At 43.9% G+C, this 15,402-nt stretch overlaps 1 protein-coding gene across 1 annotated transcript in view; it reads left to right on the top strand.

The window, feature by feature from the left end:
• The window catches only part of Itpr1 (inositol 1,4,5-trisphosphate receptor type 1), a 323,135-nt gene extending 313,361 nt beyond the window's left edge, over window positions 1-9,774 (top strand). Inside the window, exons 61-62 of the mRNA XM_032905993.1 lie at window positions 716-877; window positions 8,414-9,774. Of these exons, the coding sequence (XP_032761884.1) occupies window positions 716-877; window positions 8,414-8,500 (249 nt within the window). The 3' untranslated portion in view covers window positions 8,501-9,774. The remainder of the gene's footprint in view (window positions 1-715; window positions 878-8,413) is intronic.
• The last annotated feature ends 5,628 nt before the right edge of the window (window positions 9,775-15,402 follow it).

Below are 15,402 nucleotides of genomic sequence, written 5' to 3'. Positions count from 1 at the left end.
TGAACATCACTAAAGCTTGTTCTGCATGTTTTGCCCCGATCTGAGACAAAACTTGTCAGTCATGTATGTAACCTGGCAAAGACAAGAGCCATAGTAATAAAGACTCAAGTGAAAGTGGCAATGTTGACTGTTCAGTTAGGAGCTTAAATGGAAGCCTAACTCTGCGCTTACATTCGATTTTACAGCCGTTTCCTCTTCTAGGAATTAAGAGTTCCACGGCATTGGTTACAGCTTCTCTAGGCTAGGGAGATGACTCAGTCAGTAAAGTGCTTGCCCCACAAGCATGAGGACCTGAGTTTTGTTCCCCAGCACCCACTTAAGAAGTCAGACAAGGTGGCCCTTACCTGTACTCCCCGAAGAGTGGAAATCCCTGGGGTTTGCTGGCCAGCAAGTCTAGCCAAGTTGGGGAGCTGACATGTATAAGAGTCCTTTTCTCAAAATAATTAAGTGGGCCAAGCACAGTAGTGAACACCTACCTCTACTCTCAATATTTGTGTCAGGGGCCAGAGACCTCTGTGAGTTCAAGGCCAGTCTGATCTATATACTTTTGGGCCAGTCAGTAGTACATAATGAGACCTGTTTCATATGGGGGGAAAAAAAGTGAAGAGCAAATGAGGAAGACTAATGCCAGCCGTGGGAGGATGGCATAGAAAGATGTCTCTTCTCGTTCCCACCTTTAGGAGTAACTCCCTCTGCTTCCCATTGTGATTTCTAGGAAAGAAACCTTGATTGGTTCCCCAGGATGAGAGCCATGTCCCTGGTCAGCAGTGACTCTGAAGGGGAACAGAACGAGCTGAGGAACCTGCAGGAGAAGCTGGAGTCCACCATGAAGCTGGTCACCAATCTTTCTGGCCAGCTGTCAGAACTAAAGGACCAGGTAAAGGGCCACACCCCTTACCCCCACACTCACTGTCGACGCCATCCCTACTCTGATGGAAAGATAGGCAATGTTCATGCTACAGTGATGAAGCTTCTCACCTCCATAGAGGGGACTGAGGGTCAGAAGACACTCACCCCGCCCCCCAGTCACTGTGTTGGCTGCCCTTATGTAGTGTGAATATGTCACTGTTTCTGTGCTACTAAGGGTGTGGTCTCAATATGTAAACTTTCTCAGTGAAGCACTGGGCAACAAAGACGACACACTGCACAAAGCTGTCCCCTTTGGGACTTGACTCACTGATGGGAGAGTGTGTGCTTAGTTCTGCCTTAGCTTTTTTTTTTAAATTGGATACTTTTTATTTACATTTCAAATGTTATCCCCTTTCCCTGTTTTCCATCCATAACCCTCTATCTCATCCTCCCTCCCCCTTCTTCTATGATGATGTTGCCCCACCCATCCACCCACCCCTTCCCAGTTCTCTATCCTGACATTCCCCTACAATGGGGGGTTGAGCCTTGGCAGGACCAAGACCTTCTCCTCCCATTGGTGCTCAACAAGGCCATCCTCCGCTACATATGCAGCTAGAGCCATGGGTCTGTCCATGTGCACTCTTCGGATGGTGGTTTAGTCCCTGTGAGCTCTGGTTGGTTGGTAATGTTGTTCTTATGGGATTGCAAACCCTTCAGTTCCTTCAGTCCTTTCTCTAACTCCTCCATTGGGGACCCCATTCTCAGTTCAATGGTTGGCTGCGAGCATCCACCTCTGTATTTGTCATGCTCTGGCAGAGCCTCTCAGGAGACAGCTGTATCACTGCCTTAGCTTCTTAGCCCTGTGACTTCTCAAGTGTTCACCAGCATTTTAAAACTCCACACCCTAAGAGAAACTGCAAGTTTTAGGGAGTCGTTCTAGTCCTCTCAGAAACATAGCCCCCATCCTGCCCCTTGAAGGAAGTTGGAAAAGGTGACAGACACCAAACCTAGCTTATTGTCCTCCACCTACAGACCTTTGATGCCTTAAGAACACAGAAGTCGCCAGACAGTTGTATAGTGATAGGGGCCACTTTGGGTCAAGGACTTGATCCAGGGATGGGCAGCAGCTTCACAGGGATAGCCGCACACTTACAGGTTCAGCTCAACTTTATATGGTTCTGAAGGCGTTTTAATGGGGACCACAGCCACAGCAGTAGGTACTGGACAATCTGCCCTGGAGGTAAGTAGCAAGGTGTACCCACAGGTGACGTATTACCTTTATGCAATTCAAAACTAGAGAGGAGCTGGCTTGCAATAAACACTTCTCAGAGACAGTTGAAAGAGCATTTTTAATAATTCTGCTTTCAATTATATTTCTTTCCCAGCTGAATTTGGCTCATCTGTGCCCTAAGGTACCATTTTGGGCCTCAAGTTCTTTCCTTTCAAACACACTAAGATACAAATAATAAAAGATGAGAAAAGGTCTTATCGATGAGAGCCATCTGCAGCCCAGAGCTTGGCAACCACCTGAGATGTGCAATACCCTAAATAAGAAAGCTGATGAAGATCTCACTCGATGGCTTTGCTTATTAACTGCCCATCCTGCTGGGAGACATTTAACGGGGTTTCACAGGACCGAGCTGACTCATGAATACATCAATGGCTGTATCTGCCTCTGTCCCCCGCCAGCCCCTGAGAGGCTGGCGAACTCCACAGTCTAGCAAGCTTTTCCCTCCCGTCTGAAATAGCTATGGCTCAGTCCAATTAGATGCTTTAAATTAGGTACAAAAAACCATTCTTGGACTCTGATCCAAGACACTTAAACACAGGCGCTCCTGTGACGCCAATACCACTTCTCAGAGCGTTTGCCCGAACTTCAGGCCTCCTAGCTCTACAGTGTCCCTAACTCTCACTGAGTTCCTCATGACTCTTCATCATTATCAACCTCCCTAGCTCCGCAGGAGCGTGCTCTACTGATAGGAACAATTGGGTGTCTCCAGTTTACCGGAGAGTTTCTGAAAATACATTGAAACTAAACTATTAGGTTTTGGAGTGTTCTGTGGTGGTAAAATCAAGGCAGCCCTTCCCTTCAGGTTCTGTTGAAAATCCCTGTCTACACAATGCAGAGTCTGTCTTCCGGGGGCTCACATCCAGTGATTCAGAAGCTGCCTGGAGCTCCACTTCACAGACCAGTGAACCTTGACCTTGGTGTGAGTTGGCCCGAGGAAATAGAGCAGGAATGGCAGGTCTAGGGAAATATTCAGGAAAGCATGGGCGGCCTTACCAGTTCCCTAGTTTTCTGGTAACTTATCCCCCACAGTATACCACAGCAGGAGGGAGTGAAGCCCTCATTCACCCGCTCAACCCTCAGTGTTAGCCTGTTTTGATGTGTTGAGTAGGTTTGAGTTCTTCTGTTTGGTATTCAGTTTGACCTCTGTGATAAACAAATTTTCTTTTGCATCTCTTTCTCTCTCTCTCTCTCTCTCTCTCTCTCTCTCTCTCTCTCTCTCTCTCTCTCTCTCTCTCTCTCAAGGAGAAGAACCTTACTATTTCATGGGACTGAGGATGCATCCACTATCATGCACCACCACCACCCTCCCCAAAAAAAAAAAGCTGCCAACAGCTTTTGTAAACTCAGGCCAGGGTAGAGCTGTTTCGATTGAGCTGACACTTGACCAACCATAGACTGAGTCATGAAGTCACCTTAGATCCTGGGTGGTTTCAACCGTTTGATCCCCAGCCCTTCTTATATTCTTTTTTCAGTTTTCAGGTTGGCAGTTGGAACCACTCTTCAGAAAGCCCTCGCCTCTGAGGGATTCTGAAAATGAACTTTTTTTTTTTTCTTGGAAAGTGTTCTAGGCTACAAAGAAGCATGGAAAAGCAATAGCACATTTTGAAGTTCTTTTCCCAGGATTGAATTGCCGAAGTCTCAACATGCTAAGAAATGTAGGAGGAAAAAAAAAAAAAAAAACAAAAAACCACCGTTGCTTTGGGGGGCAGGGAAGGGTTGTTTCATTCAAAAGGAGGTAGAAATTGCTTCCTTAATGAGTCCTCTTAACAAACCTGTGTGCATCGTCTCCGAACCGACTTGACTAGGTCTGCGTGTTATTAAGTTTGGTGTTAAGAGAATTTTAAACACTTTAAGCTGTTGTGTATCAGAACTCATGGTGACATGTTACAGATCTGGTTTTGGTCATTGCAAGGATTCCTTCCCACAAAAGGCAGCAAAATGGATTAAGGTCTAAAAACCCCACAAGTGATTCAAGAACAAGAAACTCTGACATTTTTACTACAGCCATGAAAGACGGCCATTCACTGGGAAATCTAAAATCTTGCTTCATCCCTTAGCTATTCTGTAGATGTTCTGACCCAGAAACCAGCAATGGAGCAATAGTCATTTAAGTATGAATGATTTTAGGTTTCACTCCTTGCTGTGCTTGAGATCTTTGGGTGTTTTTTTTTTCTCCCAAACTACCAAGTAGGGGTGCCGTCCTTGTGAGGATATTAGTGAAAACGTGATTAGTGGTGTCAGGTGTTCATTCATTCCACCGAGACCGGTTGCTTAGGGTTGCTATTCTAAGTACTAAATGATGCTTCTCATCTCCAAGTTTCCCCTCCCAAGAGATTCTGAATACTAAATGTGATTCTCTTACATCCATATTCCAAGGAGGAGGACTAATGTAAGAACCTCATACATTTTTTTTGCATGTTTCCTACATAATGCAAAAGGGCAAATACTAAGCAAAAGGGTCATTTTCTTGGAAATGTGACTGGCTTCCTAAAGGACATCGCCCCTTACCTGTTATGCTAGGAATGTAAGAATTGCTGAACATCTCAGTTGTATTGGCATGTTGCCTTTTTCATGAAAGAGCCAAGACATCTACCCTCTAGGACTCCATGTTTAGCAGGAAAGAAAGAGAAGGAGTGAATGGAGCCCCATGGAACACAGAGAAGGCTGGCCCCACAGCGGCTTAGAGTGAGAAAGAAGTGTAGCTTCTGAATCACACGAGGAGGTGGCTTGGGCTGGCAGAGAACTACAGTAGGGGCCTTCCCGGAAAGGAAGCAGCATGAGCAAATGCATGACAGTGCATGGCACGCTCAAGGAATGGCTGCACATCCAGGTTAACCGACTCCTCCCTTCCCCCAACACTTGGAGCCACGCGTTTCTCTCACAGCACTAGATATCAGGGACACGAGGGCAAAGAGGGCCTAGCATCTGCTTTCTGGAACTAGCTGTCTCCCCACCAGGACTTAGCAGTCAGGTGCATTCCATTAAGCACAGTGTGTTACAGAGGCGTGAACCAGTTTCTGTAGGAGTGGACAAAAGGGAATGATGAGTTCCTCACAGTGAGCTTAAGGGAAGACTGCAGCCATTGCTCCAAGACCTTCTCAGGGTTGTTTGTGCATGGTTCAGAGTCTAGAAAGTTTGTCGGTGACATAGGATTTAACTTATTGGAGGGGGGACCTCTAAGGGTTTGAGCAACACTAATGTAATATATAATATTATTTCATATTTAGCAGATGCTATGTTTGGGGCTTGTTTCAGATGTTTTGTTTTTGTGGTTTTTGGGTTACTGTTTTGTTTTTACTTCTAAGCATTTGGGGCTCTTCATTTAGGTCTGACTGACTCTATAGAACCATAGGAAGGAATTCTGGTTACTAGACTTGGCTATTTGAAATCTCAGTAACCAGGATGTTTTTCCATGTGTAACCAGAAGTTTTTCAGAGAATATTAAGATCTGTTGTGAGCAAGACTAAGATATCTGTGCACAAGCGGTAAGCCTCCGCCCTGTGCTGGCTTTTACTCATATCACGATCACCGTGCTGGGTCTCTTATTCTAGTGACGTTGCTGCTGTCTGATTTATATGTATATCTATAGCTATATCAACAGAAGGCAAAAGGCAGCACAGAGATGTTCAGCGCAGTTCCTGCATTGGTATAGCACAACACTACGTCAACTGCACATCTTCAGCTGAGTGGAGATTCTAAAACCTTTGACTGTTCTACATCAAGGGTGTTTTACATGACTCAGTTACTTAAGTACAAATCTGACGGGGACTTTTATCAGTAGTCAGTTTTGCTTTGGATATCTAGTGAGTATGCTATACGAGATTAGGACAGATTATTTCCTGACACGGTGATGGGAACACGTAGTGAGTAGTGCCTTTCGGTAAGATAGCCAGATAGGGTCTATTGTGGAAAGTCTGGATAGACAGGCAGGGTCAGTACAAAAGCAGTGCTAAGTGTCCAATTCCATTGGCCTTGGTTCCTCTTAAGTCAGATTTAGTCCTTAGCTGTTTTATGGCTTTTGTTTTTTGTTAACTCCCTTGTAGTTGTTTCTGATAAGCCAATTCCTCCAATGGAAGGGCTATGGCTTCCTCCTGTCTAAGAGGCCCAGGTTGATTCAGATCACACAATCAAATAGCGTGCTACTGTATTCTCAGTTGGAGAGAATCTTCTCCAAGACCTGTCTTCATGGAAGAAAAAGGAAACAGGGATACATGAAAACATGTACAAAATGTACATGCCCAGCTCTTCAAAAACAAGCCAGCAATACTCTAACACCCAGGAAGTCATTAGAAGTCCATATTCCTAGGGCCCCCCACAGCAGGCCTGATAGATCAGATTCTGTTCCTGGCCCCCTTTGTCTATATTTTAATGTTTTTGCTGGGTGGTTATGGTGCTGAACCATTTACGGATCATTCTATGGAAACAATCAAAGTCAGATAGGTCTGTACTGGGTACTTGACATGATTAGGCATTAAGAATTCACCACTAACCTGCAGCTCTATGGGTCTTATTGGTTTCTGAGGGAGGGATATGATTTGCCAACAAGCTTTAAAGAAACAAATGGAAAGGAAGACCAGGACCATGAGGGAGGGAGCCATTGATGGCTCTAAGCAAAGCCAAAGACTCACTTGCTAAAAGGCAGAAAGCTTTATAGGTTGTGAGTTTAAGACAAAGATAAAGTAAGTGACTTACTGAGCAGAGAGGAGGCCCGAGTACAGAAAAGTTTCTCTCTGGTACTGGCAGTTACTGAAAGCATTACAGAGAAGACTGTATGGTCTAGCTTTGAGCTGCAAGGTCCTAGCAGCGCCTCATTTTAGGAAAGTACCCTTTCATTGAGGGTGAGTATGCCAAGATTTCTAAACCTGTTTAAATACTTGAGATAATCAAGATATGAATGGATTCCTCACAAGATTGCCTGTCCAGACAGCAGTTGATGTGAGCAACCTATCTGATCTACCTGAGCTACTCCATCTGAACTGTCAGCCATTCAGATGAGCATGTGACTGACACGTTAGCGTAACCATGAGTATATTCCATGTGCCCTGTGAACGTCTCCTTCCTCAGCTGAACCTGTCAGTGTAAACAGGCTAGAGTATGTTCATTCAGTTCCTTCCAAAAACCTTCCTTTACAACTTCCAAGTGGAGGTGTTCAATCTTTGTACACCAGATTCGTATGGACCAGTACGAACAGTTCAGGTGAGAACTGCAACCTAGGCACCCTGGATGTGACACTATGCTTAGACATCTGCATCCATTCTCACTTACATACGTCCTCAGCTTCCTACCCTCCAGACGGAAGTACCTTCATGTCATGGACTAATACACAAAGTGGCGGAAGTTAAATCACATTTAACATCGACGGTCTGATTTTAAAGTCTTTAGTTTTTTACTGTTCTATCCTAAACCTTACGCTATTTACACATGACTTCATCTAACGTGTTCATATAGTCTCTTATCTTAGTTACCTCGTGAGCCTCAGGTTCAGAAGCAGTCCTGAGAATGCTGAGAAAACTCCTACTGCAGAGAACTGAGTTATGAAACACCCAGGAGAGAGACCCAAAGTGAGAACTCAACCCAGTAGCCAGAAGAAAGCCAACCTCTCACTCTGGGCTGAGAGTATACTTTTTCAGGGGAACCCACACTGAGAAATGTTCTATCCTGATGTGACCCAAAATCCAGTGGTGGCCAGGGCGCTGTTTATATAACCTTTAGTTACCCTGCACCTTGCAGGAGTGAGGACCCTCATCTGTCCTAGAACAGCCAGGTGACTTTTTTTCTGACCCCGAAGAATCACTGAGCAGGGAAATCCAAGACCCCTTGAAGAACGTGGACACAAAGTCTCAGACCCAGGGATTCTATAAACACGGCTTTCCCAGATAATGTGACACAACATAGTCATAGTGAAATGCCATTTTCCAATGAGTCTCTATGTCACTTGGAAATGGTTTTTGGAAATGATCTAGAAGCAGTGCTTCATCTGTCTTTTGTTTCTCTATGAAACAAGTAGCAAGCAGTACTTCTGAATGTCACCCTGCATGACGAGGCCAGAAAATTCCCCATCTGCGGAGGAAGATGCTCTTGTTCAAGCTGTGTGTGTGTGTGTGTGTGTATGTGTGTGTGTGTGTGTGTGTGTGTGTGTGTGTGACAGTACACTATTTGTAGAAAGTGGGTTTCAGTATAACCCATAACCACAGAGGTAAATCTATGGTTCAGTGTGTGACCTGACGCACAGGAAGTGTCTGAGTGTAATGATGAAACTTTTTAACTTTCCAGATGACAGAACAAAGGAAGCAGAAACAAAGAATTGGCCTTCTAGGACATCCTCCTCACATGAATGTCAACCCACAGCAGCCAGCCTAAGCAAATGAGACGGAGGGACTGTACTCAACCCTTTTTAAATTATTGTCAGCGTGGGTCTGGCTCTTGGTTCTGATCTGCCCGCTAAGGTTACATGTGCGCTTAGTACATTTGTAAATACTCGGTTTTGTATTGTATGTATATGATTGCAATTCTCAGAGGTTTGGACTTTCGTATTGTAATTAGCTCTGTTGGCATGGTGACTTGTCACTCCTGCCAAAAATATTAAAAATGCCTTTTTTGGAAGGACTACAGAAAGTACCTGATTTGCACTTGAACCAGATTATAGATTTAAAAGTATATGACATGTATTTTGTATTTAAAACTAGAATAGCCAGTATTTATGTTTTTTATAAAACTGTGCAATACAAATTATGCAATCACCATAACTTTGTAACTCCTGAGTGTCCTAAGGGAGTGCGCATCTTTGAAGCTGATATGTTAATACTTATGTAATAAATGGTTAAATATCAAATGATGATGCTGCTGCCAAAATTATATTAATAGCGAGTTTCTGGCCCCTGGGCAATTTTGTACCTTGTAATTATCCTATGGTGATGCTGTTTCTCGTTGCTAATGGCATTAGTGCCCCGTATCCTAGTGATAACTCCAGGTCTGTGAACCATTCAAACAACATTCATTTTTGAGACAAAGCAACTTTAGTTTCAAGGGTAATTTTAAGCTTCAAAATTAATCATTTAAAGTATTTCTTTAAGAGAGCCATGTTAGAGGCTCACACGTTAGCTTGAAAGGAGTCGATGAATTAATTTTTTTAAAGGGAACTTTTTACACGACGTTTGGAATAACAGCATATTGCTGACCAGTCAGTGTCATCTCCCGGGTGAATTTTGATGTCACGTTATAGTCAAATGAGCTAGCTGATGGTTTCTAGATTCTCTTCATCTGAACCAACATGATGCAGTAGGTGAGAAGTTATTATGCATATATACACATATACATCCATATAAGGCAAAGTAGGAGCTGTCCCCTTAGGATGCATAGCTGCCCCCTTAGGGTGCAGAGCTCAACACTGACAGTGCTGTTCTGAGAGAGCCACGTTTGGGTTTTATTTCTTTGTCACATGATTTCTTTTCTGGATGTGTGCAAGTATAACAGGAAGTGTTTTCTACCTGTTGCCTTGTTTTTGTACCTGGGTCTCGTTTTACTAGACCATCTCTGCACAAAAGTTTAAAAAATGAACCGTAAGCAGAGTTCTGAAGCAAGTCAAGTTTGTAAGTGCATACCTGAAATTATTTAATAAATGACGCAGAATACTATGTGGTGACTGGTGGCTTTCATTTGGCATCTCCTTGTGGCTTGAGAGCAATTCCAGTGTTCGACTTTTCTCCCCGTTGGGACTGAGTTAAACTACATTTAAAAACTGATTTGGTTACCAGATTGATTCATGAAATGTTGACTTGGTTTTTGAAAATAAGCAACCGTTTATATTCCAGGGGGAAATCAGTAAAACAGATATCAGAGGGAACTTAATACAGAACTTATTCTCCTCAGTTACTGGGGTGGCACCAGGCTGTCAAAGGCACCTGGCATGACAAGGTCCAGGGTGCTGTATACTGTGAGGACCTTTAACTTGGCATCCCCCAGGTGAAAGGAAGTATCACTAACCATTGAAATTTGTTTTGGTCCATGCCCCCGATGGTCAGGGTCCTATCACAGACCTTTTATGATGTTTGTGTTGTCCTAGGCTCATTCTTCTACCCAAATATAGAAAACGTGTCCTTTCCTCAAGCAAGGCTGGCTTCGGCGGCTCTTTTTGATGCCTATTTGGTGTGCTTTGGTTAATAGGACTAATTCTCACCCAGCCCAGAGAACTGGGTCAGGATTAAATTCCATCTTAATGGGTAGTTTCATAACTGACACTTTACCATATAAATCAGGTAACTTAAATCAATTTTCCAGTCAGTTTAAAATTTTCCACCATAAGGTAAAGTCTGCGAGAGACACGTGCTTTTGTTCTAAAACCAAAATGGCGGCTGTACTCAATCCCATAATGCTGTGCGGCCAGCAAGGACCTGCTCTTTGCCCTGGGTTTAGTCTTTGATCTCTCAAGCTATCCAGTACAGCATGGTTGGCAGTGTATGCTGTGTCTCCCCACGTCCTATCCAGTTCACTGGAAACGTCGGCATTGACATGTTTAGGTGGCAGCTTTTACAGGTTTGTCGTGTCTCATTTGAATCCTGTCACCGAAGATATAAATCTTCATTCAGTTTGCCAGCTTCAGCAGAAAATAATTGAAACTGGAATGTCACTCCACCTTACACTCAGCAGGTCCTACCCTGGGAATGTGGGCGTCAACGCCAAAGCTAGTGTAGTGTAGCTAAAACTGAATCTGCAGGTAACTCTCCCAGGGCCTCTGAGAGGGCCCTGATTCCACTGCCTCCACACAGCACCTTTTCTGCACCTCTATTTCAGGGATTGAGATCCAGGTCACCTTCAAAATTACCTCCCCCTATCCCCCATGAAGAAGCATCATTTCCAGGCTAAGCGTTAGATATGACAGCTCGGTGCCCATGTACAAGGAAGTCTTTGTGGCTTTATTTGCTTAAATGTTTGCCACCGTACCGAATCAGATTTTGCTTTGGGGGTTTGGTGTGTTGGTTGGTTGGTTATGAGACAGGGTCTCTCACATAAAAGACAACATGCTCAGTCTACCAAACCACAGAGCAGTACCGAGCCTTAAAAGGTGAGCCCTGGAGCCTTCAACAGGGAAAGCAGCTTCCTGAGCACTCGTTCCAAAATAAACACACACCTCCTGACTTCTGCAAGACAGAGCTAGCTCTTCCCAAGTCAGCTGCTGCCCGCCTTCCAGAACAGGGCTAGCCTACTTTAGGAGTCATCCCCTCCCCACTCCTATCCGTGCATGGCAAATACTACCCACCGATCTTTCTTTTCAAATCTCTTTCATAAGAGACTCTACAAGCTAGAAAGCACTAACTGTGAATACGGTATCAAGACTGAAAACCCTGTGGCAAAGATAAGCAACAGGTATGCCCCTAACACATCTGCCTTCCACACCGAGAGATCTTGTACAACACCTCTTACTTAGCCACATCTTTCAAAAGGAGAGCCAGCTCCCTCCAGATGACTGTACTCAGTGCTGTCCCATCCTGTCCCAGAAGTCAAATGTTTAGCCAAGTCCACTTAACTCTAGTTCACTGATCACTTGTTAACAATCAACTGGGATGTCGGAAAACCCCCATAAAGATTTCAATTTTACAGAAAGTACCCAAAATTCCACTGATTTTGCATCACAAAGTGGTGGTTAAAGTACTGTTTTGAGTAAAACGCACTGTGTGTGGTTTTTGTGGGTGGCTTTAGCTAAGAATGACTATCAGACCTCAATTACCTGACAGGAGAGAGCTATGACAGCAATTATAATTAAGACGATTATGATCATAACAAACACCTTTCCACCCTTAACAATAGAAGCCATGTGTAGCATCCTAAGGTCAATTCAGAAACATAGCCAGCCTTCAGCTCAACACCCCAAACCAACCAACATGGAGAATTAAAAAAACAACACTGGACTGTATATGTTACAGCTTACACTATAAGACAGACTCCCTTCATGCTGGACTTCTGAATTCACTTACTAAAACAAGTCTCTATATTACTGGAGGTATGACTGGGGAAAAAAAAAATAGCAAGCAGGCAACCTACAATACTTTAAGGTCATGACAAGCCAGTGTGAAAGAGAATCCTAACACCTAGAAATGAAACTGCATCATCCACCCAGCCTGGAAAGAAAAAAGAAAGCTAAAAAACCACCATAGAGCAAGAAGACAGACTCTGAGAAAACCCCTAAGGTGAATTCTGAACAACAACAAAAAGAGTCCCACAACATGAGTGCGTGCAGTGTGCAGGAACCACTGGTGGAAAGAATTCGCCAGCACTTTTGTAATCACCTCAGAAAAAAAAGAGAGGGAGAGAGATGGGTCGGGCCCATTTCAATGGAACTTTAGACAACACAGTTCATACAGCCGCACAATCCAGGGATGTAACCGACTCACTGCTGAATAGTTTCAAGGCACTCCATCCCCTCTTCACGTATGTGTCACTTACAGGATCTCAGAAGTCTCCCCAGTAGCCTTCCATGGAAGCCGTCTGGAAGACTTGACACAGGGCAAGATGCCTGGGACACACACGGCTGATGGCAGTGGTTCTCCACCTTCCTGGTGCTGTGACCCTTTAATACAGTTTCTCATGTTTTGGTTGACCCCCAACCATAAAATCAATTTCATTGCTACTTCATAACTATTATTTTGTTGCTGTTGTGAATCACAATGTAAATATTTTTGTTGTCCAGTAGTCTTAGGTGACCCCCAAGAAAGGGTTGTGCAACCCCCACAAAGGGGTCATAACCCAGAGGTTGAGAACCACTGACTTGGAGGCTGAAGGGCTGGCTGGCTGACCTCCACAGAGTCCATGGTAGAATAAAAAGAACATGGTCCTTGACAATGAGAATCTTTGTGCTATTTCAACCACCTACATGTTTTGACTCTGAGAAAGTTAGTCATTTCAATTTTTAATTCTCCCCATTCTAAGAGTAGAGCGCTCTTTCCACTTCCTCCCACAGGTGGTAATGAGTGTGGAGATGCTGTGCGGACACCAAGGGTCTGCTTGGTACACTCCATCCATATTCCCCATTCCCTGTGCCTGACATTTTCTTCTCACACCTACCCACAATCTCAGCTAGCTATTGCACAACCAAGCTACTTTCTGTTCCTACTAAACTGCTCTGCTGTTGTTACTGTGGATCTTAAATCTTTGTGTCTTCACATGACATGTTTGGGTCACATCCAGTCATCTTTTTATTTTAACTATGTTGTAACTATCAGTTTGAACTGAATAATTCATTTAAGAAAAAAACTTAGTCATGCAGCTCCCAACTTCCGGATAATAGCTCTCATATTTGGGATCACTGTTGAATTTAAAATTGAATTCATTTTTTGAAAAATATCTGAAGATATTTAAGGTCTGGGATCATGGATTTCCTTAACTTATGAACCTCCCAATCCTGTTAATGATACAGTTCCTCTTGTGTCTGAATCACCCACGATCTCACTGTCTTTCACTTAACATTTAAATGTAAAGTCTATGCCAGATTGCATGTGACTGGAGACCCAGAACTTCCCTTAACAGTTTCAAGGAGCCTAGGGAAGTGGCTTACACTCCCTCAATGAACCTTGCCACTCTAGATCCTAATCCTGATTCTATTCCGTTTCCTGTCTCTTTTCACCCTCTCCCTCTTACTCCACTCCACACTCCATGTGGACATGGCTCTCCCTCCTTCAGCATCAGCAACATAGGGGAAAGTGAAAAATGGGTCTACATTAGGGGAAGAGAACAAAGAACAGGAAACCTGTGAAAACAGGAGAGCTCCCTCCCTGCCTCCCTTCCTTCCTGGCCACTCGAATAACAAGTTCTCAGCCGTTTATGTTTGTCCGCCATCTTGTCCGATAACAGCAAAACAAACAAAACTGCCTCCTTTCAGCACCCTCCAAAAAGACATCCGTGTCAGAAAGATGGCGTGGATTTAACTTAACAGAACTCTAGGACTGATATTCAAAGCCAGCCGTCTGCCTTCTTAGACCATAGACAGAGAACTAGGCCTACCCCAGCTCAGATCCTGGCCTTCAATCTCTCTTGCATACCCTCAGGGGAAAATCGGAAGGTCTGGGGAATTTTGTTGTAGCTGTTGTTGTTTGTGTGTGTGTGTGTGTGTGTGTGTGTGTGTGTGTGTGTGTGTGTGTGTGTGTGTGTGAATATTCATCAAGCAGGTGCACATATGGGTGAAGCTGTGCATGCTCATGTATGCATGTATTTGAGGACATCCTCAGGTGCCAGTCCTGTATGTCATCCAACATTCTTACTTTTTATATCTCTCTAGTCTAGATGGCTAGGATGTTATCCAGTGAGCTCCAGGGAGCTGCCTGTCCCCCCTACCCCTACCCCCAGTGCTGAGAGTACACTTTTTTTTATAAGAAGCAGCCAGGGTTAAACTCAGATCCCCACATTTATGGGACAATCACTTTGCCAACTGAACTATTTCCCCAACCCGAAATTGAAAGCATTTTTTTTTTAGAAATAAGGGTGATACTAGTTTGTTTCCTTAGCGTCAGGATGGAGCACAGTTCCTCCCGAGTGAGAAGCCCTGTGCATGTGGGGAAGTTTCCCCTTAATCTACTTTAGAGTGTCAGAGTCAAGTCCAAGGAGGAAGATTTCTTGAAGGAAAGGAATATGCCAGTCACCCCCAAAAGAGAAACATACGGAACTAAGGATCCGGCAGCTGCTACCAGATCACCAATTACTCCTCAGAATACCTCCCACTTCAGAACTCAGAACCACAAACTAAGCTGATCCCCCTAGACAGACAAAGCGCCACTCTTCTTTCTGGAGAAGAGACAAGACATGGTGTGACTTAGATTAGCGTCCATGAGTGTGAGGACTCAGACCCGCCTGTATCTCTGATGCTCCCTGCTACGCCACCCCTCCTCCAGGGACCCTTAAAGGGAACACCCCACTTGCTCACGTCGTTGAGTTAGTTGTAGACAGAGTACACCTTAGGTAGCATAAGAAAAAATGGGCCATCAGGGGTCGTCTAAAGAACTGTTTCATTTATTTATGAACTATGTAAATGGCTGAGTCAAATTTAACCCCCAGCTGAATAAAACACATGCTTTAGAGTTTCTGCTAATCCTAGAAATCTAATAACAACAAACAGACTTGGAGGTGGAATGGAACTCACTTTGATTTTATTTTATTTTATTTTATTTTATTTTATTTTATTTTTGGTATCTTTCTCCTACTATTTAAACTGAACTTCCTACAACTGTTGGTAGAAAAATGGTATGACCATTTTGAAAAAATGTTCAAGCACCAGT

This window comes from Rattus rattus, chromosome 6 (genome assembly GCF_011064425.1).
Source record: "Rattus rattus isolate New Zealand chromosome 6, Rrattus_CSIRO_v1, whole genome shotgun sequence".
In the NCBI taxonomy this organism is placed as follows: domain Eukaryota; kingdom Metazoa; phylum Chordata; class Mammalia; order Rodentia; family Muridae; genus Rattus; species Rattus rattus.
Note: the sequence above shows the minus strand (reverse complement) of the source record. Positions and strands in the feature narration are given on the sequence as shown.